The 25958-nt window shown below is 51.2% G+C and overlaps 1 protein-coding gene across 9 annotated transcripts in view; it reads right to left on the bottom strand.

Annotated features, from left to right (window-relative positions):
• The window catches only part of ANK1 (ankyrin 1), a 101844-nt gene that overhangs the window by 35479 nt on the left and 40407 nt on the right, over positions 1-25958 (bottom strand). For 5 of the 9 annotated variants that reach the window (XM_090258783.1, XM_090258786.1, XM_090258789.1 and 2 more), the window contains exons 10-31: positions 25703-25900; positions 24238-24336; positions 23786-23884; positions 22752-22850; positions 21452-21649; positions 20769-20867; positions 20223-20321; positions 15981-16178; positions 13587-13685; positions 11700-11798; positions 11355-11453; positions 10185-10277; positions 9620-9692; positions 7955-8051; positions 6773-6851; positions 4609-4706; positions 4292-4516; positions 3205-3359; positions 2627-2838; positions 1897-2101; positions 1423-1519; positions 931-1159 (exon numbers count right to left, since the gene is read on the bottom strand). In XM_090258783.1, coding sequence (XP_090114909.1) covers positions 931-1159; positions 1423-1519; positions 1897-2101; positions 2627-2838; positions 3205-3359; positions 4292-4516; positions 4609-4706; positions 6773-6851; positions 7955-8051; positions 9620-9692; positions 10185-10277; positions 11355-11453; positions 11700-11798; positions 13587-13685; positions 15981-16178; positions 20223-20321; positions 20769-20867; positions 21452-21649; positions 22752-22850; positions 23786-23884; positions 24238-24336; positions 25703-25900 — 2949 coding nt within the window. Of the gene's footprint in view, positions 1-930; positions 1160-1422; positions 1520-1896; positions 2102-2626; positions 2839-3204; positions 3360-4291; positions 4517-4608; positions 4707-6772; positions 6852-7954; positions 8052-8869; positions 8894-9619; positions 9693-10184; positions 10278-11354; positions 11454-11699; positions 11799-13586; positions 13686-15980; positions 16179-20222; positions 20322-20768; positions 20868-21451; positions 21650-22751; positions 22851-23785; positions 23885-24237; positions 24337-25702; positions 25901-25958 lie in introns of all 9 variants that reach the window. The other 4 variants (XM_090258781.1, XM_090258785.1, XM_090258782.1 and 1 more) reach the window with 1 other exon arrangement.

Below are 25958 nucleotides of genomic sequence, written 5' to 3'. Positions count from 1 at the left end.
CTACTCTAGAACTCCACGAGGCTACCATAAAATAACTTCTGAAGAAAAATCTGGTTTTCGCACTTGTCCAAAAATGTTTAGTTTATGCAAAGTGCTAGAAGGACCACGGGATGTTTTAATCTCACCCTTTACATAAGGGTCCCTGCTGTGTATAAAATGCTTTCAACTGAACTCATTTGACAGTTGAGGAAATTGAGGCACAAGCAAAATGAACGCTTTGCCTTGTCAGTTCTTTCTTCCTGGCCTTCAGCCACCCACAAAGGCTCAGCACAAACTCCGAGGCCAGACTTTTGCAAAGGTCCTGGCTTATTACACATCTTAACATGAGTGATCATTCTGGGGTCAACAGCAAGTTCCAGTCCAGTCCTTTGCTCCTCATATCATTCGTCCACCCGTCTCTCCTGCTTTCTCATCTGGACGCCACCAAAACCCTGGCACAGTGGGTCAAAGTGTGGGCTCTGGGGTCAGACGACTTAGACAAATCCTTTCCCTATGATTTACTTTGTTATGGAATCTCAGGTTGGTTACTTAACCTCTCCCAGCCTCAGTCTCCTCCTCCGTAAATTGGGGATAATTCCAGTACACACAGTTATGAGAATCAGATGAGATTATGCTAGTCAAGAGCTTTCATTATCACCTGGTACCTAAGCACTTGAGCTCTTATGATCACAAATCACTGGGCCAACAGTGATGTTCCTTACCGTTGGTGAAGCTTCCCTAGGATGCTGCTCAAGAGGGGCATCAAAGAGACAGCCTAGGAAGCCCCCCGCCCCCATCACCCAAGGAAGGATTTCCTGACTGCCTTGGGCTACAGTGTCCTGGAGAAAACAGACGGCATGTGCCCTGTCCTGGCTGCGGGAGCTCTGTCTCATTGTGGGGAGTGAGGCAAGCCCATGAGTGCCCAGTAACAAAGGGGTCCAGCTGCTGTACCTCTATGTCCCTGCTCCGGGCCACCTCAATGAAGTTCTCATGCTGCTCCAGCGTCTTGTCCACTTTATCGTCCGTCATACAGTAGCAGCGCAGCCGCCCTTCTCGGGGGTCATTCATCTTGGCGAAAATGACGAACTTGGCCATGTAGGGCACTGCGGTAAGTTCCTTATACAGCAGAGTGGCGAAGTTCACAGCCTCAGCAGTCCGAGGACAGTCCGACAGCCAAAACCTGGAAAGAGAGGGCTAATTATAAGCATGCTTCTAAATGCCTGATGGAGAGCTTCATGTCCACTCAGACAGGAGCAGCCTGTAAGCAGGTGACGGCCACTCTAGCACTCCTGCTGGTCACAGCGGGGCTTCTATGTGGAGGTCACTGAGGGTCAAGCCTGGGATGGGCAGGTTGGGATATGAGGATGGCTCCCTGCAGGGGCAGCGCTGATCCGTCCCTGCAGGGCCCGGGAGGCCCCTGGGCTGGGCTGAGACGCTTCTCACCTGGCAGAGACGTTGGTGGTGAAGGTGGCACACTCGTTGGCATACACGAGCTTGGTTGTTCCTGTTATGTCTTCCCACTGGGCTTGGTCTGTTCCCCCTGCAACAGGAGCAGAAAATGGGCTGGGGACAGTCTTCAGCACACAGACACAGAGCTGACCAGGGCCACGACAGTGAGGACCGCGTGCGCAAGGGCAGAGACAGGCACCATGGGTGAAGCCCTGAGCACACCTATCCTCCCCCGCGCTCCTCCTCCGCCACAGCACCCACAGCACCCTTCCTCGAGCAGTCAGAGGGTGCTTCCATGGAGCGCCTGGATGCTACGCAGAGGCATCGCCCCTCCATCCCTTCGAAGAGCTCATTACCAGGAGAAGCCATCAAAGGATGAGAAGATCACTAGCTTCACCTTCTCCTGTCACCCCCTAGTGTGGCCGGAAGGACAGAAGACAGGCCAGAGGCAAGGGGGGCACCTCTCACCAATGACGCTGCAGAGCAGGCGCAGGCTGGTGGTGTCTCCCTCCCCGCTGTCCCGTGGGTTGTCCGTCCAGGAAGGAGGGAGTGGGATCCGAAGCCCAATGGGGCGGTGGAACTTCCGGCGTCTCGGCTCCACGGTGACAATGGGACTGAACGTGGCCTGGTTGCCCAGGAGTTTGGTGACTAGGTCATCTGGTACAGGCTGGGCCTGTGAAGGGCCAAAGTGGGGACACTCAGCCCCAGAGTATCAGAGGGGCTTGTGGGCAGGGAACAGCACAGTCCCAAAGGGGAGAGCGAACTGTCGATGCAGAGTGCAAGGGGGCGGGGGCAGAGGGGTGTCCCACTACTGCTGGGCCACAGGGCCTGCCCCAGGTCTGACATCCCCATTTCGCTCTGCCTTCTGAGCCCTTTCTCCCCATCTCTCAGCTGCTCCTCACTCCTGAGATGGTGCCATCTTTGCTCAGCAGTACATGCACCTCTCGGAGGCCATGTGGATGTGTGCCTGACCTGGGACGCACAGCAGCTTAGCTGAGAGCTGCTGTCTGACCCCACCCGCCCAATTTTCCTTTGAGCTTTAAGGCTAAATCTCTAATCTAAATTTCCAGGCACTAGATAGCAGTGTGGGCTCAGCCTCCTGAGGACCCTGAGTGCCTTCCCCCTTCCATAAACCTTGTCTGAGTGCAGGGGGTTGTGGGGCAGGTGCCCCAGCTGGTGAGGAGGAGGGCTGCGTCACCTGCAGAGCCAGCTTCACTCTCTTGGTGACAGCATTCTCTGGGAACGTAGCCTGCACCAGGGGCACCAGCTTGCTCCTCAGGGAGCCCCCTTCGGGGCCGATGGTGTCATAGTCCTGGCAGAGCCGTGACATGATCACGAAGTACAAGGGGAAGTCCGTGGTGATGATGCGGCAGACCCTCTTCTTCTCCAGCTCTTCCAGACTGCCCAGCTCTGCAATCACACGGCACGGTGCCGCCAGCCCTGGCCATGCTGAGCCCCGCTCAGCCACCGCTGTGTCCCAGAGCCCCCTCAGCCCCGGTACCTGGGCCACGCCTCCACCCCTAGGGCAGGAGGCTGAGCCGCCTGGAGGGAGAAATCCCTGGGTCCAGAAGGTCTAGCAGAAGGAGATGCAGCTGGCGGACAGGCCCAGATGCTCACTCAGAGTCCCTAGGGACCCGGAACGGGACTTCGGGGCCATCTCTAGTCTCTCAGGGAGCTTCAAACTCCAGGCAGCCCAACAGCCCATCCCAAAAGTATAACCTCAAGTCCCACCTTCCAGGAGGAAGGCACCTGCTCTGGGACCCCTGGGGCTGTTACCTTCGTCCATTCCATTGAGGATCTGATCCAGGTAGCTTTCTCCATAGCGGCTCTTGTGTTCCTTCCACACGGAGCCGTTTTCACTCCGCAGCACCACAAGCTCACGGTCCCCGCGACCATGGGAGGCAAAGTGGGGGATCTCCACGATCACGGGGCTGAGGGGACAGAGCAGATGGGGCAGAGGTGTGTGGATTCAGGGGTGCATGCCTCGTGGCAAAGGCAGGGAAGAGCAGGCGTGTGGGGCAGGTGGTTACAGCCTCAGGGGGGAAGGGGGCCCTGCCTATGCGCAGGTCCCGACAGCGGCACAGACCTGTCCCCGGGTCCTGAGCCACACCGTGGCCCCTGCCACCAGGCCCCCTACCCTGGAACCTGATCCTGAGAACCCGCCGGATATCTCCACACAGGGGGCTGCACCTCTCTGATCCTCTATCACCAGTGATCAATCAGTGATAATGACATGTCCTTTGCAGGGAGGCCTTCAGAAGTACATTTGAAAGAGGAAATCAACCCAGAAGCCTGCTGCAGGCTTCTTTACAACAGTAGGTGAAAGCTCCCGGTGGGGACAGGAAGTGGACCTGCTCTGACCCAACAGCCACGGTGCCTGAAGAATAACGAAGCTCCAAGGACCACAGAAGCCCATTCTGCCCCAGACAAGGTGAGACACGGGCCTCTGAAGCCCATCGATCTTGCCAACCTTGGGGACAATGCTGCAAAGCTGTCTTTAGGAAGACCATTTCAGAGCTGAAATAATGAAGCCCTCAGGGGTCCCCAAAGTAGCCCTTTCTCCCCTGTCCCTGCTCCTGTGTCATACAAGGTTTAAGAGTATTAAGCTCCACCTGGCCTATGGTCTTCTTAGTGTACCAAGGAAAAGACAGTTACATGGGGACCCGAGCTCTGGGTTCTGTTCCTGTCAGGACAACAGAGAAATGAGAGGACGTGGGGCTCCAGGGCTCGCCTCTCTCTGCCCTGTGGCTGGATGGACCGGGGTGGTTGTGGCTGAGGTGGCAGCGATGGGCCAGCGGGGCAGGGACAGGTTAGGGACCCACTGTGCGTGCGCGCCCCCCCCCCCCCCCAGGTGCATACTCACCTCAAGAACTGGGCGCCTGTGGGCCCCAGGGCAATGATCCTGCTGGCCAGGCCCTCCTCCTCGGCCAGCGGGGGCGGCGTGCTCAGCTTCTGCGGCTTGACCAGGCGGCAGGTGATGCGAGTGGGTGCCGCGCACGTCCGTGGTGGTATCACCACCCTCAGGCCGTTATGACGACTCCCTCTCATGGAGCCTCCCCGGGCATCCACCATGAAGCTCACCAGAAACCTGGGGCACAGGCAGGTCCACGTTGGGCATCTGGGGGCTCCCTCTGAGACAGAGCGTGGGGGCCCAGGACTCCCTTCCCGGGGGTCACTCACCCTGTGTGGATGGGGCTGGCTACTGGGCTGATGTTGTCTGAGGTCTCTGTGGCTGGGCTGCTGGGGATGAGCGAGTCTTCATCATACTCCTTCGATGGCTGAGGAGGAAAGGACAACAGTCTTATCACCTCCCAGGCCCCAGGGGCTGGTCTCAGGGCAGCCGATGGACTGCCCGGCTGGGGAGGCTGGGGAGCGTCTCCTCGCCAGAAACCACAAGGACCCGTGGAGGAAGTGCTCCCACACACTAGCCCCTGACCCTTTGGGCTCAAGGCATCCCTGGAGTCTAAAAGGAAGCACGAGGCCCCAGGACAGAGCTTCAGAACAGAGAGAGCAAGTCCTCACTGCAGTCTGGCTTCAGCCTTAGGTCCTACACCCACTGCTGACCTCCCCACCCTGTTCTCCAGCTACACCCCAACATGCAACCTCTGCTCTAGGTGGCTTGGTTTTTACCCTAGGGTTGGCAATGAACCCTGCACCATCACCTACTAGCTCTTTAGTTCTGGGTGAGCTCTCTGTCCTGCTGGCATCTGAGGTACAAGAGGTGGCTAAACACACCCTTGCCCTTGGTGGTGGTGGTGGCGGGGAGGGGTTCCTGTTTCCTCATCTGCAAATGGGACAGTCCCCCCGCCTCACAGTAACGTTACAACTACAGGGACATGGGGGCTGCCTCACTCAGGGCTTTGCCTGTCACAAGGACTCATCAAAGCCAGCAGGGGCTGGATCTGTCCCCACCCCCTCCAGGTCTGTTCTCAACTCTGTTCCTGCTCACGCTTCCCCACGGTTGCAGAGGCCCTTGTCCCTCTCCTGCTCTGGTCCAACCCTGTTCACTTTTCACATCTCACCTCCACTGTGAATCTTTCCCATTGACTCTGATCTGGAAAACCTCATACCACACAGCTGGGCACTTGGATAGTTACACCTCCTGCATTCTGTGCTAACTGATTTCATGTAGCTAAGTCCACCCTTGCCGGTTGGGCCATCAGCCAGCTCCTAGGAGGCAGGGATGGGTCTCGTAGTCTGCCATGCAGCCCTATATAGGACACATAGTAGGACTCCAGTAACACCTGCTGACTTGAGTTCCTGACTTAAACACGGAGTCAAAGAGAATGGGTTGGCCAAGGAACAGCAGGACACAGGTCCCCTCGCTGCTTTCTCATTGCTGTTCTTGGCAGCACCCAGGGAGTGCACCCCAGCAGTACTAGGGCCGTATCTGACCATATCTCCCACATGCCACCCAATAAGTGACACCAACATCTGTCACTACGGTAGACCCAGCATAGAATGGCTGGCTGGACAGCTTCACAACCACTGGGTCCAGGGCTGTGGCCACTGCATTCAGGCTCACACCCCTTCGGTGGCAGTCGGAGACACCAGCCTTCGCTGGGACACAGTCACACCCGGTTCAGCTGTCAGGCCTCAGGCAGCCATTTCCAACTTCCAAACACCACCCCGCTTTCTTTTTATCCTAGAAAACCCCCTTGCTCTGAGGGAGGAAAAAGTGTCAATGGCATAAAATTAACTAGGGGAAATTAAATTGTTTTAAACCATTCCACATTTTAGGGGGATAAATTCAGGGGGCATCCAGGGAAGCCACGAATAGGGTGCCATAATGTATAAGAGTCCAAGGTGGGGACATCTCCTTGCTGCCCTCTTTCGCTTGTATTGGTGTCTTACGCTCCCAATAATCCCTTAAGGAAGGTGATGCAGAAAGTGCTCCCTTTTCTAAAAAAGGAGTCTTTGACGTGCCTGCAGAGTCACAGTAGGTGTGGGCTGCAGCCTTGGGCTCCCTCTGCAGTACTGTGACCTGCTGCCCCCTGGGTGCAGAGAGCATGTGAACCAGGGTTGTGGCCCTGAGAACATGGGCTTTGGAGCCAGAACTTCTGGTGTCAGTTCTCAGCCTCGCTTGTGACTGGACCTGCAGAAGGATGCTTGACACGCCCGTGGGCTCTGTAAGATGCCTGTCAGTCATATCTGGGATCATGAGAACCCTGACAGCACAGGGGCTGTGAAGAACACGCAGAGTCACGGGTCTGCAGGGCGTGGTAAATGCCACATGCTTTCCAACTATTAGTTCCTATCATGCTGCAGGTCTTCTCAAAACAATCACTGTTCCAGGGTCCCCGTTCACCGCAAAATGGAAAATCGGAGAAATGATGCTTCTTACCTGTTCTGGCTCTTCAGATCTGATCACTACTGTCTCAGGTGTGACACAAGGGATCCTGGGGATGGCTGGAGATTCCACCCTGTGTGCCAAGAACATTGGGAAATCAAAGAAATGATCCTTCTAAGTGTACCCCTGCTTCCATAATGACCTACCCAATCTGCCCCCTCACCTCAGCCTCGACCACCGCATTCACACATGCAATACAACTCAGCCTCCACCACTGACCGGCCTCATCCTTTCACCTCAAAGCCTTTCCCCGGCACCCACTGTCCTCAGATCTCGCTGAAGGGCCTGCCTTCTCCACGGATCTTCCCTGCGCTCATCACCCCAGTTCTTAGCCTTTGAGCCCTCGTTTGCAGAATCCTCGCTCTGGCCTTCACATCTTATTCTGCAGGGCTACGTGACCTCTTGGTGTGTGTTTTGATCTTATGAAAGAAATCTGTAGCTCCTTTATGTCCAGGGGCTGAGTCTTGTACTTCTTTCCAGCTGATGTTCAATAACTACTAATTGGTCACACATCCTTGTCATTTCACTCCCTGCCTGCTCCACTGCTCTGCTTCGTATCAGCCAGGGTGCTGAGCTGGCACACGCCAGTCTTTTCAGAAAGCGCCGAGGGCTCAGCATTTCCACCCAGTTGTCGCTTTTCGATTTATTTACAAAATAGCCCTATGTGCTAATGTACCCACAGCAAAACTAACTCACAGCATCTCAGGGAGGAATGAGAAATGTGTTCCAGGCAGATACAGACTCTCTGTGGGTTTCCCCTAATGTACAGAAGGACGTGGTCAGTGTTTGAGCTGAGCTTGGCACCAGCTGCTAATGTGAGCTTTCCTCAGTGGATGTTTCTGGTGAGAAGCCGAGAGTGTATGAGAGGGAGGGGGGTGTGCAGATGAGACTGTGAGTGAGGGGAGGGCGTAAGCTGGGAGCAGAAATTCCAGAAGAGGAGGGGAGATACTACGGGCCAGCCTGCCATAGGGAGGCCTCCATGTCCCCGCTTGCTCCTCAAGGTACAGAGCTAGTTCATCTTACGGTGCTGGTCCCATAGGCCAGCCGACCAGCATTGTATCCCTGTTAGTGGCACACCCGGGGCCTGGCCTTCTTGTGACTCTTCCCTGCTTTGGATCCTTCCGCTCCGAGGCCCAGGCCTGGACCTCGGCCATCCGCGCTGTGAACACTGCTTACACTTGGTCTAGCTTCGGCACAAAATCCAGCAGCTCCTTCTCTTCATCTGCATCCCTGGAATCCTGCCTCTCAGCCTTGGAGCCCACGAGTTCTTCTCCTGAAACCACACAAGTGTGAGTAAGTGACAGAATGGAGACCCGCTTTCTTGTTAACAAGTGCTTTGCCCGGTCCTCCATGCCGAGGAGTGGAGGAAGGTCTCTGATGCTCGAAGGGGATCATTAGCAATGTCTTTGACCAGTCCTGTTCCTCCAACCCTGGTATCTAGAGCAGGGCAGCCAGCTCCTAACGTCTTAGTCTGTCCAGGCTTTGTAGAAGAAAAAAAATACAACTGGAAAGAACTTTTTTTTTTTTTTTTTGTGGCTTGACTAATTCCACTTCCAAAGAGCCCTTGTAGAGTGTGCAGTGACACCAAAGAAAGGCTTGTCTCTGTTCTTTTCCACACCGCACACCACTACAGTAGAATAAGCTACAATGGAATTGAACCCACTCGTTTAGAAGGGCTCTAGGATTTTTGTAACCGAGAGGTTCAAACAATGTCTGCAACCCAGACTGCCTCTTTGTTCCCCTCTCCTGCAGTTGGAGCCCTCGATCTTGCAGTGTCATTTGCTGTCACTTAGCAGTGAGTGTCCCGAACTTGTGATCTGGAGCTGACAGAATGAAATAACAACAACAGCTCATGCAGTCATGATCACAAACACGGTGGCATGGGCACAGACACAGATGGACAGGCAGGAGCTACCTGCCAGGGCATGGATCTCATGGGTGTACATGTCCCGTTTTAGTCAAGCTCCTGGCTCCGGACTGTTAGCCGTCAGAGGAGGGTGGACAGCGGGAATGGATTAGTGAGAGCTTGGATCGCTTAGGGTGAAATGCACTTGTGAGAAAGGACCACAGGGAACAGAAAGTGTTTCATACCCATTATAGTTATATGAGCAGTTCCTGGAAAGCAAAGAAGAGCCAAGTTTAAGAAAGGACAGGATTGAAGTCAGATAAAGCGAGAGGCATGTTACCAAAGGGGACACAAGGACAGCTTTCACCATCTACTTGCAAAGTTATTAATTCAAAGGCTGGAGAGATCAGCCAGTCCAATCCTACCATTCGCATCTACTTAAGTGAATAGATAGGCTTATCTCGGGCAGTATAATACTACAACACTCTGTGATTCACAGCAGTTGAAACTATAGTAATTTCATGAGAATGGACACACCCCAAAACTCATGGGCTCATTCTGTGGTCAGAAGAGCAGCATATTAAAGAAATTCGTACAGGTTTTAAATAAACAGCTTGTCCTTTACTCAACGTACAAGGAAGGCATCGGGTCAGCTTTTAGGACAGGTCTTTAGAGCTCTGATAATTGATCTAAGTAGAATCGTATTCTATGTATAATATATGCAAACACACACATGTTTATGAAACTTCATGGGATTTTTTACTATAATCTCCAAGATGTAGATTTTCTTCCTAAAATTACATGAAAGGAGTATTTTTGATAACAGAGGACATCTTTAAAAAGCAGTCTCTCTGGTTTCAATACAGACCCGCAGAACTTGGGTGTGCTCTAAGGAGTCGAGCATGATAGGAAGCCTGGGGGATGGGGGTGGGGGGTGCTCGGAGCGCCGTACGTCCCCCGACTTTACCCAGACTTTGTTAAATCCCAGACTTTACCTTCGTCTTCAGAGACATCCAGGATCTCATCTACCGTCTCAGGGAAACTCATTCGGTGCTTGTCGCTGGCTAACTAAAATAAGAAAAAGCAGAAAATTCAACCCCAATAGAGCAGTGGATCTGTTCACTGATCCAGCAGTTACCTGGTGATGACTGTGGAGACAGGAAGGAGGTGGGGAAAGTTTGTCCCAAATGAAGAAAATCGGAGCTAAGAGACTCTCAGTTTGGCAGCTGCTGTCTGACAGGAACCATAGGGCAGATAAAAACGCCAGCTTCGCGTTGCCTAGTTCCTGCCCCGGCCCCATCTGGCTACCGCCTCTTTAGGTCTGGTCACAACCCTAATTCCTCCGTCCGCTAGGTGGCAGTACAACTCCACCTGATGGGGAGACAACCCCACCCCACCACTCCCACCCCTCCCACCCCTCCCCGCCTTCTGCCTTGGTTCTACCAGGGATCCTGGAACCCCCAAGAGCTTTACTTCTGAGAGAACCCATGGAGGTGCCCTGTCCGCGGGCCGTGTGTGTTTGGGATGGGGGTAGGGGACGCAAGGAAGCAGCAGACATACCACGAGACTGGGTTCATCTGTGACAACCTTGAGCACGTCTGTTACAGAAATGTAGCCCAAGCGCTTGGCTATTGCCAGAGGTGTGGTTCCATTCTGGGAAAAACAGCAGAGAGACGGTGAGACAAAGGAAAGGAGCTTGGGAGGAAAGCCCGCCCCCTTTCCACAGACCAACATTACAGTCTAATTGTTATACAGGTTCTAGGTGGACAGACTGCACCTTGGAGCCAACAGCAAGACCCCTGCACATTTGTGAGCCCAGACACATGCTAGATGTTAGCCAGGGTAAGGCAGAGAGGAAGGCAGGGACCCTCTAAATCTGCAGCGCTGAGTGTGAGAGCCTTGAAATGAGAGCAGGGAAGTCTTGCCAGGACAAATCAAAAACTTCTAAGGCGGAACCAACTGGGAAGAAATGCATCAGGAAGACACCATAAACAATTTTAGGAATATTGGGGTACAGGGCAATGCTGTTCACTGCTCTCAACACCAGTCCTTCGGGTGTCTGTACTGAGCATTAAATAGATAAGGAAATCCACAGACTTCGGTGAACTTTCAGTCCAGTCAGAAGTCACATATTACCAGAAACAGAGGAAGGATGTTTTTCCATTCTGATTTTAAGAGAAAAAGTGAAGTGAGAGTAAATCGAGGCTTTATTTTTCTTTTCAGTTCTCCCACGGTATGTCCTGGGCCCCACACAGATTCAGCCCCATGCACGGTTATAATTTTAGTAACCACATCAATCATCCAAGGTCCGCACACTTTCCGAGCTGGAAGCAGCCATGGAGGCAACCCAGTAAAACCTGTGCGCTGTCACGTGCGGAAGTTCATACCCACTGACATTGCTAAAGACAAACCCAAGGCCCTGAAACATCGTGAACTACGCAAGACAGTTGGTTTTGTTCCTTGTACTATACTGAAAGCAGCTTCACACATGTTAGAAATGGTTTCAATAATAATAGGGGAGGGGAAATGGTGCTCGAAAGGATAACCTTCGGTTCACCCCAGAAACTGATCACAGCACCCATGGCCTGGGGTGCCCAGGCAGCTACGACTTTATGGTCCTGCTGCCCGTCCAGGCCTCAGACGTGCAGCAGGGACAGATGAGCACCTGTGATTAGGGTCATCGCACAGGAGAGCAGCTTTCCCCAAATCAGGAACCAGGCGGGTACTCACCGAGCTGACCTCGTTTGGGGAAGCACCATTTTTGAGGAGCAGTGTCACGATGTCTGTGTGTCCTTGTTGGGCCGCCTGGTGCAAGGGGCTGTATCCCAGCTATAAAGCGAGGCAGACATTTTGGCAGGATTAGCTAGCTCCCAGAGGAAAAACTGCCCACATACTCCAGAATCTATCCCTCTTCTATGTGCAACATAAAAAATGCATTTTCCCCATTTCCCCCTTCAGTATCAAAGCTTCAAACTGTGGCAGAGCCCCAAGTGTGCCCAGAGCCACTCTGGCTGCATCCTAATTTGGCCCTTAAGAAGTGTCAGTATAGGAGTCCAGTCTCAGTTGCCCCTGTACCTTAGTCTTGGCATTGACGTCTGCCTGGTGCTGTAGCAGAAACTTCACCAGCTTGATATTTCCATAATGACTGGCCACATGGAGGGGAGTGTAACCCATCTGGAAAGCAAGAGATGAGAATGGGTGAGCAGCGGGGCTTCTGGGCATACCAAGAGCCACCGTGAGCTACGCGTTAATAAATTCTTACAACAACAGCTGATTAAGAGAGAATGGATGGGGAAACCCTTTGGAAGGCTGACAGCTGCTATAAGGTGTAAGCTGTACTGTCGTGGCCAGTCAGATACCGTCGGCCTGGAGAGGACCAGGGCTCAGTGTCGGACAAGTGAAGTTTGAGATGCGCAGGAAAGATCCAAGTGAGTTGTACAGTAGGTGACTGGGAAACTGACGCAGGTGAAGAGCTCCAGGTAAGGCGATGCCTATGGAGAGCTTCAGGTCTTGGAGATGAGCAAGGTCATTTAGAAAGTGTAGAGAGAAAGGAGGGGGGGCATCTACCACGGCAACACTTAGAGGAAGAAAAGAGGACCTTGAGGGACCAGCCGAGAGGCAGGAGGAAAACCAGGAGACCCGTGTCACAGAACCCAAGACAGGCTCTTCCAAGCAGGGAACAGCCTTCAGGCCCTTAGCTCCGTTGAGGGCAGTTGGCAGCACGAGATCACTGCTGACCCAGACAAGACAGATTATATTCCCCTTAGAAAGGTGAAATCCCATCGTAAATACCCCCAAAGGCTGTCCGCGTCACTGAGTAGTAGTGTAATGGATTTTATAAGAACTGCTCGTTGTCTGAAAGGAGTGGGCTTTGGACATTTATTTTATTTGTGTTTTGGCTGCAAAGGAACTAATTTTCAAGGACTCTGTTTTGCTGAATATTTTGGTGCTCCCTCCAAAGGCGGACAAGCCAAGGCCCTCTCAGCCCTTTGATCATAAGCCCTTTGGTGTCCAATTTCATACACCATCTTGACACAGACGCTGCAGGCTGAACCTCAAGTAATGATATGGCTTTGTGACCCCCACGTTCTAACCCTCAGTAAAAGGTCTCTCAGGGAAAGACCCCAAAAGACTAACATAGGCCCACAAAAGAAGCCTCAGAGATCTAGAACAGTCTTGGTCTTCAAGCAGATTCCTGTTGAAGCCCTAAGCAGTTGGGGATAAAATACTGTTTCTAGATTCTTCTCAGGGAGACTTCAACATCATGGTGTTGACTGGTCTTCCTGTGAAACTCCAGAGGGGACTGGGGCTGGGGTGGTGGTGTCACTTGTTCCTTCCTTTTAATACAGTTGCCTTGTGGTGAAAAGGGACAAAATGCCACTTCTTCCAGGAGGCCTCCTTCTTACTAATGGAACCAGTCTCCTCCCTTTATGCTTCGAGTGGCTCTCTGGTGCTTCTCTCACTGGGACATCATGTTACGCTGTCCCTTCCAGCCGCTGACAGGTACCTCCACACCAAACTGCAAATCTTTGAGGCAGATTCACTGCCTGTGCCATGCACGGTACCCTCAGCCACCTCACAGAGCTCCTCACACACAGGTTCACAAAGTTGAGCCAACCTTAACTGAACACTGGAATAGAAAGGGCTGAATTTTCGAGCAAATCCTGAGAAGCCTGACACTTGGACATGCTGCTCATGTACGACAGGTCTTGGAATCATGATTAAATATTCCTCTCGGCTTCTCACTAGAGAAGCTGAAAGGTCTAACAAACTTCAAAATTCCCAACTGGAAAGCGAGGCCATTAGAATTGGTGTCTTCACTGCCACCCCTAGAAAGTGGCAGAGAAGAATATGTCGCGGGGTCCTTGGTGTTTCCTAACTCCAAGGAGGAGCAATTCTGAAGCATGAGGGAGGCAGGCACTGGCAGGGCTATGGGCATGTGTGGGGGCGGGGAAGACTTACCCGAGTGGTGGCGTCTACGGTGACACCATGTTTGATCAGCACATCTGCTACTGGGACATGGCCTTCTTGTGCCACCAGATGGAGGGGAGTGAGTCCGCTCTGGAAAGAAAAAGTTCATCATCTGGTAGCCAGTAAAGAATTTCAGGCCACAACGGAAGAGCACTGCCCTGGCTGGCGTGGCTCAGTTGGTTGGGCATCATCCCACAAACCAAAAGGTCGCTGGTTCAAGACCTGGTCAGGGTACCTGTCTGGGTTGTGGGTTTAGTCCCTGGTTGGGGTGCCAACAAGATATTTGACCCTGGGCAAAGTTCTGAGCCTCCATATTCTTATCCAAAACATGAGGTGGTTAAACTAAATCAGAGGTCAGAGACATTTTCTGTTAAGAGCCAGATCATCATTATTTTAGGCTTGTCTCTGTGGCAACTACCCAGCTCTGCCAGTCATAGTGAGAAAGCAGCTATGACCAACACAGAAACAAACGGCACATGGCTGTGCTCCAATAAAACTTTATATACACAAACAAGTACTGGACCGGATTTGGCCAATAGGCCATAGTTTGCTGACCTCTGAACCAGACAAACTGTATGTACTTTCCAATTGTAACATTCCCCATTCCCAAGATTCAAGGTGAGCTTCAGAGCTTTGGTTTCCTTATCTAGAAAATAGGGATTATCCATGACCTACTTCAAGGGCAAAGTAAAGCTCACTTGAGAAAACAGATGGAAACTCATTGAAAAGCATGATGTGCCCAGTTAGATGTCGCGTGTGATCAGATCACAGCCAGTGTTGCACTGTAAAAAGGATGGAGGATCTTGCTGGAACGGAAAACACCATATTCTTGGTGTTCTCATCACGCTTTCTTATGAGGAGAGTAACGCATTCGAGATCTTGTTTGGTTTGTGCACATTCCCACAAAAATGTCAGAGAAGCCTTCTCTCCTCTGTATCCGTGGACCTCAATCCACTTTACTGACTGTGGGAGCCACAATTCCTCTGCAATCAGAGGCAGAGGGCAGAGCCTGTCCTCTCTCCAGGGACTCTACCCGCCCGCCTCTGTCTTCTGTACTGACCAGAGGCCCGTGAGCAGTACCTGTCCCCAGCTGAAGCCTGAGCAGCCAGGCCATACCCCGCAGGATGGCCCAGGAGAGTCCCCTAGGTCAGTCCCAGGCCTCTGGGCACTCTGCCTGATCCCTGGGCTAACACAGTAATCTGCTTACAATCACAGTGTATGGACGAGCGAGGATATCTCCAGTACAGAGAATCACCATCATTCTTAGGGCTCCTTACAGAGCCCACTTGAGATGGCGCAAAGAAGAAACCAAGAATCCCACCCAGCAGAATGGTCCTACCACAACACTTCCCTCCTGCGGGTCACCTGTCCCACTCTGTATTAAGAGCCAATGGAGCTACAGGTTTTTAAGAAATCTCAAGGTATCCTTAAAATAATTCCCTTTCTGCAACTGTATTATGCCCACTTATTCTGTAAGAAGTGGCTCTTGATATTGAATGATTCCACTTACATGAAATGTCCAGAACAGGCAAATTCAGAGTGACAGAAAGTAGATTAGTGGTTGCCAGAGACTAGGGGTGGGGTGGGGTGGTTGGTGGACATGGGAATGGTAGCTAATGGGTATGAGGTTCTTTTTTGGGTGATAAAAATGTTCTGAAATTAGATAGTAGTGATAGTTGCCCAATTCTACAAATATATCAAAAACCACAAAGTAGTACAATATGCAAAGGTGAATTTTATAGTATGTGAATTATATTTCAATATGACTATTTTTAAAAATAAGCGATTCTTAGTCTTTCTTGGGCCATGCATCTCTTTGAGAGTCTGATGAAAACTATGAAGACTTCACCCAGAAAAATGCTCCCATGCCCATCCTCCCAAAATGTTATGTACAAATTTGCAAGGTTTCAGACTCATATGCTAATAGTCGCTGGATTGAGAACTCCTACTTTAATGTATAGGCTGGCATTTAAAAACACATCCTCCCTACAGAAAAAGAGTATTTAGTACCAAATTACTTAATACATTCCTGAATGGAATACTGGCCTATATTTGGGAGACTGTCCTATGGATTTTAATATTGACCATTTTACAGATTTTGAACCAACCTATTTAGAAAGAATCAGCAAAGACTTTGGCATCAAATAGGCTCAGGGTCATGCAACCTTGGGAATAAGCACCTCTCTGAATCTGTTTTTTCATTTATAAAAGTAAGATAAGAATATACAAAGGGCTGTTGTGAGGATCACTCACACAGACATACACACACACCTAATTTAGAACCTGGGCACACAGTGGGCGCTCAATGTTCAGACATAATATCCAGTCAGCTAACACTAAACCATTACCGAGACCACAGGGGCAATCCAGAGGTGCCATGTTTACCTTGTTCCCCAGGTTGCCATTGGCTTGTTTGGAGAGTAGCAGAGCCACCATCTCTGCGTGACCCTCCTGGGCAGCCAGGTGAAGGGGTGTCACGCCTTGCACTGACTCCGCATTTGCTGACGCCCCGTACTGCAGCAGACTGCGGGCCACCTCCATCTGGTTCTGCTTGGCAGCGATGTGCAAAGGGGTGTAGCCATTCTGAAACAGAAGAATGGTTCCGCGGAGGCTGAGTTGACAGCATGTGCACAGGCCTTCAATTTGATCCTCTGAGGGAGGGCGAGGCCCAGTTTGGGGCCTGCTGGACACCCACCAAGCAGGGCTGGTGTCACCCAGGAGAGCAGCTTCAGGAAACCAACAAACAAACCATGTCTATGTGATTTGGGGAGGTCCCCACAAGCCAGCAAATGTTCTGTACCTTCTCTCTCCATCTATTTTCTGTATCAGTCTGACAAACTGCTGTGCAGGAAGGGGTCTCACCAACAGATGGTAAGATGCAAAAAGAGACTAGGTATGTAAGGAAACAAAAGGTTCCCACTTCCTCCTTCCTGCTTTAAGAACCAGCCCCCCAACATTTCATAAAGGGAAAGGAGCAGAGTGCACTTCTTTCCCTGTGCAATTGGGCCAAGTGCTCCCCTGGGCTCGCCAGCTGTAGGCAGGTGGGGTGAGAGGACATGCACCTGGCAAGGGACTTGGGAGCGTGAGTCAGTCTTGTTCCACCCTAACTCACCATGCAGTGGGGGCATGCTATTCAGCAACCTTTAGACTTCCTTTTGTATTTTTTTCAAGCCATTAAAGGTGGACAATCACATCTACCTTGTTCTTAAAGTTGTTGAATAGACCAAATGCAATAGTGTTTTGGAGGTGCTTTCCAAAGTTAAGACATAAAGATAATAAACCTTGGGATATGGTTCACAAGATATTTTCAGCCCCCAAGGTAAATCAGCCTGTCTGTCATGGTGCACTGTTTATCCAGCTGGCTCTCCTTGTTTCTTTTATTTTTGGTGGTAGGACATTTTCAGTGAAGGAAGCAACACATAGGCTTATATTCTGGAGTAAGTTCCTTGTCCCATTGCAGACAGGTGACAGCAACAGTGGTCATCACCTTTAAAAACTTCTTTCACCAACATTATCCTTTTGAGCTTCATCGCTATCATGGACAGCAAATAAAGTAGGCGTTTTTATTACTTCCCTACTTTGTAGATAAATAAGCCAGTCTCTGAGAGGCTAAGGGCTACTGTGATGTCCCATAGTAAATGGAGTAACAGATGACCCAAGCCTGCCTTTCTGACTCCAGATCCCAGTTTCCTTCAGCTGGAGGTGCGATTCTCAAACTTCAGTGTGTCTCAATTCACTTGGGGTCTTGTTAAATGCAGATGCTGACTCAGAAGGTCTAAGGAGACCTAAGAGTCTGCCTTTCTAACAAGCTCCCAGGAAACGCTGATGCTGATGGTTCAAGAGCCACACTTTGAAAATCCAGGTCCCAAAGCTCTCAGGGATATGGGGGTGCCAGGCTGCAGGACCTCTGAGCAGGACCCATGACTTTCTAAGCATATGCCCACCCTGGCCCAGAGCAGATGGCATACAGCATATGGTCCCCTCTCCCTGGCCAGCATTTTTTGAGCTGTCCCACAGAACTGAGTCTCCGTGCCAGCCAGGGTCTCACTGGGGAAACCAACATATCTAATTCTGCCAGGATCACTGAGCAGAAACAGGAAAAAGAGGAAAGGGGACTGACCAATATAGCAAAATCCCAGTTTTATAGCACTGGGGGGGCAGGGGGAGATCCACCTGCAAAGTGGATTTTATGGAGAAATGAAAAGGTGTAATTTACCCAGAGAATTAAATTGAATCCAAAAATCTTTCCCTTTAAATAATTATGTAAGATAATGCATTTGAGTGTTTCTCCTTTTTAATTTGATTATGTTATGAGAAAACATTAAATGCTTCTTTGTAGGTTGTTTTCCCATAACAAGATCGGCATTGGGATTATAATGAAGTTAATTAACAAAATGAATTTTGTACTACATCAAAAGAGAGCCAAGAAAAGAAGTGTGTGGTTCAGTGGATCGAGCGAGCACGAGATTTGGAGCCACCCCTAAGGGGAGATCTTGCTCTCTGAGATGAGGATCCAACAAGGTCTACTCAGTACCCTGTCAGGGTGAACAGCATGAGGCAGCTGAACACCGAGCTGGTGCCTGGCCCACAGCAGGCATTCACTGCATAAAAGCAACGATTATCAGCACTTCTCTTATGTACAAAGGACAGTAACTCGAGCGATTCAAAGTATATTCACGGAAGTATAATCAGAGTCCCAGGCCTCTTGGACAGCTGTGGCTGGTCCACATTGTTAAAATGAACATTCTGAATCAGAAGGTCTAGGGAGGCCCAAGATTCTACAGAATTCATATGGGTGTCCATTCTGAGGAGAGAAGTCCAACTGGCAAGGATAGCACTCTGTCCTGCCACAGGGCAAGCTGGCCCTGGAGGGGGCCTCCGGCTGCCAGGGGACCCTGGTGAAAGCTGGGATACAACTGTCCATCTCAGAACAGGGACCGCCTCTCTGAGCTTCCCCCAAACTAGGACCTGTAGGTGACAAGGACAAAGAGCAAGGAGGCAGCAGAGTCAGGGAGAGGTGAGGGAGGGCCAGGTGCCAGTGAAAGGCTCTGCTTTCCGGAGGAAGTGAGCTCATCCAAAGGCATGCACGCTGGAGAGATGTTAAAGCAACATTAGCATCAAAATTAGAAAGGGGAGGGTTTGGTTTGGGTGCAGAGAGATTTGCATGTGAAATTCTACAGAATTGCCAGACGACTTGGTAAACTATTCTTGCTGTGGAAACAAACCCCATCTGTACAGCGTTTGTGCTTCATAAATCTCTCTTTAAATACCATGAACCTGGCTCTGATTTCTTCTCTGCAAGGAGGGGTGCAAGGAGGAGGGGAGTCCAGCTTTTTATTTTTAGATGCAGGAGTAAGTCACATCTCAGCAGGGCTGCATGCTCTGTCTACACGGTGACGTGGGCTTTGCTACAACAGCAGCAGGGACAGGAGCCCAAGGAGACAGGGGCATCTGGGAGACACTGTGTCTGCAGGAAAGTGAGGCTGTAAAATTCGGATGAGCATCCATTCTGAGGAGGGAAACAAACTGAAGATCCACACTGGTTTTTCCTGACTTGGGTGCATTCTCCATGAAGTCAGCAGGTGTCAGCTGGAACCCCAGTACCAACCCACCCTCGCGGCTCCCTCCTCAGAGACAGCACTCCGACTCCCACCTGGCTGAGCACTGGGGTTTTGCGCTCCCAGAAACTATGCCTGAGCCTTGGCTGCCCTACTGAATGGTGAGCTCCTGAATGCAGGGATCGCCTGCGTCCTTCATATCCAAGCCCTGCTCCCATCTCCTCACCCCTTCTCCTATGCGTGGCCACCAGCCTCGAAGCGACCCTTTCCTTCCAGACAAACACTGCACACCCTTTCGTCCAAGAGGGGGCAGCCAACTCCCCCAAAACCGATCCTCTGTCCAGCTTCACCCCTACACCCTGTATTCCCCGCCCCGCCCCGCCCCCCCCCCCAGTCTGGTCTTGCGTAATAAGCCAGCCTGGTAGCTCTGTTTACCCAGGTTCCCCTAAGAGGCAATGAATCTGCTGCTCTGAGCAGCTCATTTCAGTGCTGCATGAAGCCAGGAGACTGTATATGGATATACAGTATGTCTACCACGTAATTACATGATAGGTCTCGTTAAAAGCACCCCACTCTAAAAGTATGAACTTATAAAAAGATACAGATTTGGGTGGGGCCCTTGCTTCAAGGTTCCAGCAAGTTCACCCCTAGCCCTATTTCTCCACGTGGGGCCACGGTGCTGGAACTGGAGAACAAGACTGACCGCGTGTGGAGCTTCCCATCCATGCTGACCATGGACAGCCCACATGCGAGACCCAGTAGACACTCAGCGCTTTGGGGAACCCATTTGCTGTGTGAAAAGAACCCACCTCCGTGAAGTAGTAACCTGTTGCTGAGAAGTGTCTCGCACTTCCCACCCACTCCCAGTCCTCAACGAGCGGCCACTATACTGCAGGTAACATTTGTGAGAGTGAGGCGAGATTTCTGAGGGAAATATAAAAGCAAAGCACCGAAGCCCTTTGGCTGCTTCTGGAACAGCCCTCCCGGAAGCAGAGGCAGGCGGGGGCTGAGGCTCCGAGACACCCCGGCCCGGTCTGCCGTCCTGCTGCGTGGACCAGCGCAGGCTTACCCAAGCAGGGCTGTGCGGGGATCCGCCCCGGGGAAGCAGCAGCTTGACGATGTCCAGGTGGTTGTGATGGACGGCCACGTGCAGGGGAGTCAAGCCATTCTGCAGGGGGGTAAGACCGACAAAGAGAACAGCTTTCACTCAGCTGACTTTCTCCTTGGTGATTTCCTTAGCTCCAAGCAGCACCATACTGGGATCCACATCACTTTTTATACAGGTAAAATCTGGTTAAAAATCATTCCAGAGCCAATCTTGATCAGAAGTCACTAAGGGCATACCAGCCAGCCCCAGGGCCACCTCCTCGTCCTCGCTGGGCCCGATGGGGCAGTGCTATCAGCACACTCACTCAGACTAGGCCACCAGGTCTTTCTAGAAGGTCAAGGCCTTTGTCAGAAAGACCAGTCTTCCCAAAGGTCATTCTCTCTAGATAGCTGCCCATTCGAAAGATGGACAAAGTGGGCTTAGGCAAGAAACGCTCTTCCCAAGTAGTAGAATTTAATCTTTGGTTCTGACTTCTAACCTGGGAGAGGGAGAGAAGTTCAAACTCACTTTTCCAGCAGCGTTTGGATGTGCGTCTCGCTCCAGTAGCACCTCTGCCGCCCGCACCCTCCCATACTTGGCCGCCACGTGGAGAGGGGTAAATCCTTTCTGAGGAGAAACACGGGCTGTCAGAACCATGGGGAGCCACAGCCGTCCTGCCTGGAGGAAGGGCCCACAGCAAAGGAGGCATCCCGCCTTGACGGCAGGGAGACACCAGTCAAATATAGGGCACAGGATCTCTGACCCCTCCGGAGGCCGTGACCTCAGCAATCAGCAGGCCCTCCACCACCCGCCACGCCACCGGCACCTCTGCTGATGAGCATAAAGCCATCTGCTGTTGTGATTCGACCACCAGCTTGTTGAGGGCAAGGGCTGAGTCTTAGTCCTTCTTGTCTCTCAGAACCTGTCTGACTGGTCTACAGCAGGTGCTGAGCAAATAGCAATTCCAAAATAAGTGGATGAAGGCTGAGTGGGTGAATGAGAAACTACTGTTCACCACTCTTCTGGGGCAGAACGATGACATATCAGGCTCACAGATGGTGGCCAGTCCCGTAGGTGCTGGCCCTCCCTGCTGCTTTCAGCACAACTGAGACCACACAGAGGAACAGGTGGGAATGCTCCTCCCATGCCCCAGGCCCAGCAGTGACCAGCCTGTGCTAGTCACCTAGAGAACAGGAAGAGGAAGGCTGTACCTTGGTCATGCATGCCTGGGAGGCTTCCTTTTCCAGAAGGGCCGTGGCCGTTTCCACGTGGCCCTCTCGGGCTGCAATGTGCAGGGGGGTGTGCCCGGCAGTGGTGGCCAGGTTGGGGTTGGCATTATTTTCTAGTAGGAGCTTCACCATGTTTGTGTGGCCAATGCGAGCTGCACAGTGAAGTGGGGTCTGGTCATCCTGAAACCGAAGTGAAAAAAAAATAAAAAGAATGGAATAATACTAAGGTTACCTAATGCGAAGCTTCATTTTACAAAGAAGGAAGATGATGTCCAGAGAGGTTAAATGACTTTCTTAAGGTTACACAGCTGGTAAGATGAAGAGATGAAATTCAAATCACATCTCTGAGTTACAGTAGCCAATATGCTGTCTCTTACAACAACCCTTCAAGTTAGTAGTTATTTCTACTTAGTTGTCCAAAGGCTTAGCCTTACCATCTGTGAAATGGGAACAATAATATCAAACTCCTAGAACCATGCTTAGGACCAAGCAGAGAGTGTATATAAGATGTTTCAGTGTTTGGTACATAATATGCACTCAATGAGCTGTAGTGGTGATTACTGTCTCCTAAGTCACTCCTTAGTGGACACTTGTCTTTCTCTTTGACATTACTTTGGGGTTGTTAGAGAGTCTAAACTGCTGAAGGGGAAAGGGGTCTTTTCATCCCATCCCGCCCCTTCCTGTTTATGCCTGATGCTGAAGGGGTTCAGTGGGTGAGGTTTCTCTGTTACTGAACCCAGCTGGGGGCCTCCGTCATGTGGTCCTGACAGAAGTCAAGAGTCCTGACTCTAAACAGAGCCTCTGTCACCTGTGGGTCGAGGAAAGCCTGCTCTTGGCCAAAGCTGTTCAGCTTGCAAACTCAGCAGCTATTCTTATTCTTCACTCACCCAATTCTTTGAAAATGCTTTTTACAACAAGCAGGAAGCATCCATTTTTAGATCATGTCATTCCTGACTGATTTTCACTGGCAATCCCTTCTTTAAAAGTTGCTTCCCTTCTTATACTATGACTTCAACCACTAAGAAACTCTCTCAACCCAATAAACACTGCGGGCCAGCCATGCTCCCTGGATTTTCATTATCCTAAAGAAACATAGTTCCAATGAAAAATTGTCTTTGGTCTTGTTAGAACCCCTGCAAAGCAGAACCTGAGTGTTTAGTGCAATGGACACGGGAATCTTTGTGCCATCGGCAATGCAGCCAGGCCTCTAATTAAGATGGATTTCCCCTCATTGAGCTTGAATTGTTTGCATCCCAGGATTCTCCCCACCTCCAGAACGCACCTTGGCCTTGGCATTGACTTTGGCTTTGTTCTGCAGCAAATATTTGGCAACTTCTGTGTGCCCTGCCCTGGCTGCCATGTGTAGCGGGGTTTCCACTTTCTGTAAAATAACAAAATTATAGACGTGTTAATACATGCTGGGTTTCCACAAGGACACATGCAGAGCTCCAGAGTGTGAGCCTGGAGAAGCTTGGTTGGTTTTTGTCCAAGAGGTGGAGTTGCCCCCGTAAGCAGCTCCTTCCGCCTTTAGCCTGCTGATGTGTGTGTGTGTGTGTGTGTGTGTGTAGTCTAAGTCGTCGGCAGCCGTCCGTCTCGAGAGACGATGGTGTAGCTTCTTAAGAGTCTATCTGCACCGCCGAGAATGGTTGTGCAGTCCGACTCGGGAGTGACACGGTATCTGTCTCCTCCCGTGTTGAATCGACATCTTGCGATGACGCTGAAGCTACAGAGCCTGGGCAGGGTGATATGGAGGGTCTGCTGTTGCCCATGCAGCAGACCCCCCCTCTCTTCGCAGCTGAAGGGTCCAAGGGAAAGACGGAGTCAATACAGCTTGGCTTCAGGTGCGCCGCAGGAGTTGCCGGTGTTGACTACAACGTCAAACCGCCTTAGGGACTCCGGCTCCGGATTTTCTGTCGGGGTTTACTCCCTTAGCCTTTCCCCTGAAGAGGTATGCCGCAAGGCAGCGGAGGTTTTTTGGAGTCAGAGTTTTCCTTCTCTGATGTGCCCTGACTGGAAGATCGAACCAGCGACACTTAGCTCGCAGGCCGACGCTCAATCCACTGAGCTAAACCAGCCAGGGCGTAGTCTAAGTATACTTACAAATAAACCCCAGAGCTTGTGAATGTTTAAAAATGCAAATATAGTCCCAGCTAACACTTACAGAAGTATATATACAGATGTTCTCCCCAAGTCTGAAGCCTCTGCTATTCTGAGAATTCTACTTCTACCCCCAGAGAGAACTAGGGATCGCTGGCTAAAGCTCCCCTCTGAGCTCTAGGTGCCGAGAAAGATCCCTTGCTGCCTCCACAGGCTTACCACGTTGGAAACATTGGGCGATGCCCCCCGCTGCAGGAGGTTCTTCACGATGGGCAGGTGCCCCATGAAAGAGGCCACGTGGAGAGGCGTCAGACCAGACTGGAACAGACAAGAGAGGAATGAGAAGAGAGGAGATGTTCCTGCTCCTCCAAAGAAGAGACACCCAGATATTGTTAAAGCTTTCTTGCCTCTAGCTGCTCCAGAATGGTTTTCCAAGAAAAGGGAGTTACATGAGATGGATTCATTTCCAGGAAAATGGCTAGAGGGAAAAAATCTCTACAGGGTGATCCTGCCCTGAGACTTGACACGTGTTTCCTTGTCTTAGCCACCCTTGATTTATTCCTTGGAGCAGTCTAGACTTGCATGTGCACACACACCCTCTGCAGCCACACGAAGTTACTGGAGAATGACCAGGGGGGGAACCACCCGCTCATCCGCAGAGTCTCTCCTACCTCAGTGACAGCGTCGATGGAGGCTCCTGTCTTCAGCAGCAGCTCCATGACACGGATATGGTTCTTCTTGCAGGCAATGTGTAAGGGGGTGAAGCCATTCTGCAGTCCCACACAAAGGGAGACAGACACACAGGTGCTTACACACTAGCCCAAGAAGCACCCAGACCGCCTTGCTGATTTAAAGGCAGTCCCTGCTCCAGCCTGTCAGTGACTTCCCACAGACCAGAAAGCCAATTACCACAAATCATTGAAGAGGCAGGTGGCTCTCATTGTATGCACCAGGCACGTTCCTGAGCATGCTATCTATAAACCTTTTTTAAAAATTTTAATCATATTTTTACAAGCGCCTGCTGTTTAAAGTTTCATCGAGGGGAAATTTACAATAAAGAGTACTTTTGTGAAGTGAATCATGTTCCCTCTTCCTGGAAACTGACGATCAGTTTTAGTAAAATGGATTTCTGTACATCAGCTCTGCTCTAAAGTGATATGCTAAAATGTAAACTCCACACAGGCAGGGAAATTTGTTTGCTTGTTTTTTACAATGTGCTATTCCCCTAATTCAGTGGCTCTTAAAGTGGGAGATTTCTGTCCCCTACCCCACCTCAGAGGCCTTTGGCAATGTCTGGAGATGTTTTTGATGGTCACAACTCAAAGAGCAATGCCATTAGCACATAGAAGGCAGAGGCCAGGGATGCTGCTAAACATTCTACAGTCCACAGGCCAGCTCCCTGCGACTAAGAAATACCAGGCACAAAATGTCAACGGTGCTGAGGTTGAGAAGCTCCGACTACCCTAGAACAATGCCTGACGTGCAACAAGAGCTTGATGGCAGCTTTCTGAATGAATGCACGAGCCATCCTTGCAGATGGATGGCTGTTCTGCCTTCTAAATTCTCTTCTTCTGGGAGCGGGCAGAGGGGAAAGGGCGGTCATGATCAGGCCCTGCACAGAGCTCTAGTGCCACCATGTCCCTGAACCAGCCAGGAGGGGATTAGCTTTAGGCCTGAACTCTCTACATGAGCAGCATGAACACTGTAAGCCCCTCTGCAGAGGAAGGATGCTTTGCTCAGGCCCTTTCACTCGCCCACAAAACAGATAAAAAAAGACAGGCATTCTCTAAGCAATCACTGTCCCTCGGCTCTGGGCCTGGCTCAGATAGAGTGGCACCCCCCAACCTGGGTGCATACCATGAACTCTGCCTCCAGAGTCAGGTCTCCTGAGCCCAAACCCTCCCTTGACCGCAGACTGTTGCTGGGGGCCACAGTCATCAAGGGTCACTGTCCTGCCTGTGCAGTGCCACACCTCATGAGCCCATGCATGTGTTGACACCTTCCAGGTCCTGAATCCCAGAAGCAGAAGCAGGTGCCAGCTGGTGGCCCTCCCACGAGGCTCAGCCATGCAGCTCTGGGCCTGCCCCACCTCGGCCCTTGCCCTGCTGACACCTTCTCCAACAGCTTCCCACTCACCAGGGCTCTGGAGTTTGGTTTGGCCCCTTTATCCAAAAGGACCTTGGCCACTCTGTGGTGGCCACAGTGAGCTGCGACGTGGAGTGGGGTCAGGTGATCCAGGGTGATGTCATCTATCTCTGCATTGTATTGCAATAGAAGTCGGACACAGTCAAGGTGGTCTCCCTGAGCCGCCATGTGAATTGGGGACAAGCCGTTCTGGTGAATAGGGAAAAAGCAAGTAATCACGAAGGCTTCTGGGGACAGAACATGGCAA

This window comes from Furipterus horrens, unplaced genomic scaffold (genome assembly GCF_987537825.1).
Source record: "Furipterus horrens unplaced genomic scaffold, mFurHor1.1.pri manual_scaffold_12, whole genome shotgun sequence".
In the NCBI taxonomy this organism is placed as follows: Eukaryota; Metazoa; Chordata; class Mammalia; order Chiroptera; family Furipteridae; genus Furipterus; species Furipterus horrens.
This window is presented reverse-complemented; position numbering and strand designations above follow the sequence as displayed.